Source organism: Miscanthus floridulus, chromosome 7 (assembly GCF_019320115.1).
Source record: "Miscanthus floridulus cultivar M001 chromosome 7, ASM1932011v1, whole genome shotgun sequence".
Taxonomy (NCBI): Eukaryota; Viridiplantae; Streptophyta; class Magnoliopsida; order Poales; family Poaceae; genus Miscanthus; species Miscanthus floridulus.
In genome coordinates, this window is record NC_089586.1 from 57,540,275 (window position 1) to 57,542,447 (window position 2,173).

At 51.3% G+C, this 2,173-nt stretch overlaps 1 protein-coding gene across 1 annotated transcript; it reads left to right on the forward strand.

The window, feature by feature from the left end:
* The first annotated feature begins 283 nt into the window (after nucleotides 1–283).
* Nucleotides 284–1,750, forward strand: LOC136463293 (plasma membrane-associated cation-binding protein 1-like). Its single transcript, XM_066462302.1, has 4 exons — nucleotides 284–570; nucleotides 654–743; nucleotides 878–965; nucleotides 1,087–1,750. The coding sequence occupies exons 1-4, from the start codon at nucleotides 457–459 to the stop codon at nucleotides 1,503–1,505; spliced, it is 711 nt and encodes a 236-aa protein (XP_066318399.1). The 5' UTR covers nucleotides 284–456; the 3' UTR covers nucleotides 1,506–1,750.
* Nucleotides 1,751–2,173: the final 423 nt, after the last annotated feature.

The following is a 2,173-nucleotide window of genomic DNA, read 5'->3' on the forward strand; positions in this document are numbered from 1 at the left end:
CCTAATTAGTCTATGATTGAACACTAATTACCAAATAAAAACGAAAATGCTACAGTAGCCCAATTCTAACTTTCCCCCGACTAAACACGCCATTGATGATTGATGAGGCCATGGCCACGCTTGGACAATTTGGTAATCTTAGAGCTAGGCAAGCTCAGTTTTTTTTTCGCTCATCATCAAACATCAATCACGCTAACCTCTGCTGTGCTGGCGCTGTCGTTCCGCCCAGCCCAGCCCAATTATTAGCGCAGGCAGCAGTGGCATTCCCGCAAATCCCTCGCAACGCCAGAGCTCTTGTGGCTGCAGCCAGTCCTATAAACTGGAGGAACTGAGGGCGGCGTAACCTGTCCGCCATTAACACGGGACTGCCACGCCACAGCCACAGCAGCGCGTCCACCTCACGTATCATCTGTAGCTAGCCCGTGCCGCTGCACCTGCCTGCCGCCCGTAGCTGCCATGGACATCTGGAAGTCCAAGGTGCTGCCCAAGATCAAGCTCGTCTTCGTCAAGAGCGCCGGCAAGAAGGCCGCCGCCGCCGCCGAGCTCGTCAAGTCCTTCGACGAGTCCAAGGTCGTGCCTAGTCGTCTTATTCGATCGCCGCCACCGTCGTTGTCATTTGGGTGACGTTTGTGCTTGACTGCTTGTGCATACAGGAGGGGATCAATGGCGAGTTCCAGGAGAAGAAGGCGGATCTGCAGCCCAAGGTCGTCGAGATCTATGAGTCCGTCCCTGCACCACTCAAGGTAATCATCATATATACTCCTACTATGTTACAGTGTACAACCTCTTCAACATATATACGGCATTTCGTATACGTGTCAGATCAGTGATCTAGCTGCAGGTATCAACATACTGAAACTTCTTTGTACATCGTCAGGTCCTGATCAAGGAGAGGAGCAAGGTGTCCGGGATCAAGAAGAACTCCGCCGCAATCACCAAGTTCTTGGAGGAGCTGGCCAAGATCGGTGAGTACAGTCGTAGGCCAGCAGAGTGCCAGACACACAGCAAACTGCACATCTCATCAATGAACAGGGTAGTTGCTACTCCTATCTCTGTACTGTACTGATGACGAGGTGATCTGATCAGAATTCCCTGGAGCCAAGCAAGTGAGCGACGGCATCTCGAAGGTCGGCCCGGCCCTGCTGTCCGGCCCCATCTTCGCCACCTTCGAGAAGGTCTCCACGCTGCTCCCTGTCGCCGCCGAGGAGGCGACGACCAAGGAGGGCCCGCCCGCCACAGATGAGGCAGCCGCTACTGAGGAGAAGAAAGAGGAAGCCGCCGCCGAGAAGAAGGAAGAAGTGGAGGAGGAGAAGAAAGAAGAGACGACCCCTGCACCGGCCGCCGCCGAGACTGCTCCTCCTGCTGATGCAGCAGCAGCCGCCACGGAGCCCACCGCGGAGGTGGCGCCGACCGAGGCAGCAGCGCCAGAAGCTGAGGCTGCACCCACACCTGCACCAGCCGAGGCGGAGCCGGCGAAGGCCGAGGAGGAGACACCCAAGGCCTAGCTAGCTAGGGTTCAGCAGGTCCATCGCAGCCCCTAGCTATGGTCTACCGTGCTCTACAATCACATCACCATCCATTGTTCTTGCATATATGCACACAATGTTTTTGTTGCTCCGATCCACATGTTATTGATGTGCAAATCGGTTAGATATTTATGTATGTATAATATGTAAGCCTATATATATATATTTTTGCCAGTACTCATTCATCATATGCAGTGTGAGGATATATATGTATATTATTGCCAGTTTTGGTTCATACTCAATTATTCTTTAATTTGCTTCATCCATGGTCGAATCACTATGCCTATATATATACACCAGGAAATTAAATTTCAGGTCATATTTATTCACAAGTACGTGATCATTAGCTTTACATTTCAATAATTTCATGTATATATGGGTCATGCATGTGTATAAAATGTACTAATAAATTACTCAGCAACAAACAGTAATTGCAAGTAGTAGTACCTGCTCGGCTCTGAATCTGAGATTGGGGTCTACCGATCGACTAACGCTCATGTGCTTCAGTGCTTGGTGTGTTGTTTTCGGGCCATAACTGGTTTCCTGTCGTACCGTTTGTGCTCTACCGCAGTACTGGGCCCCGTGTGCCAGTTTAGCGAGGCCCACTGTTGCAGTTGCAGTGCATCTGCATGTGCCGCATTGGATTC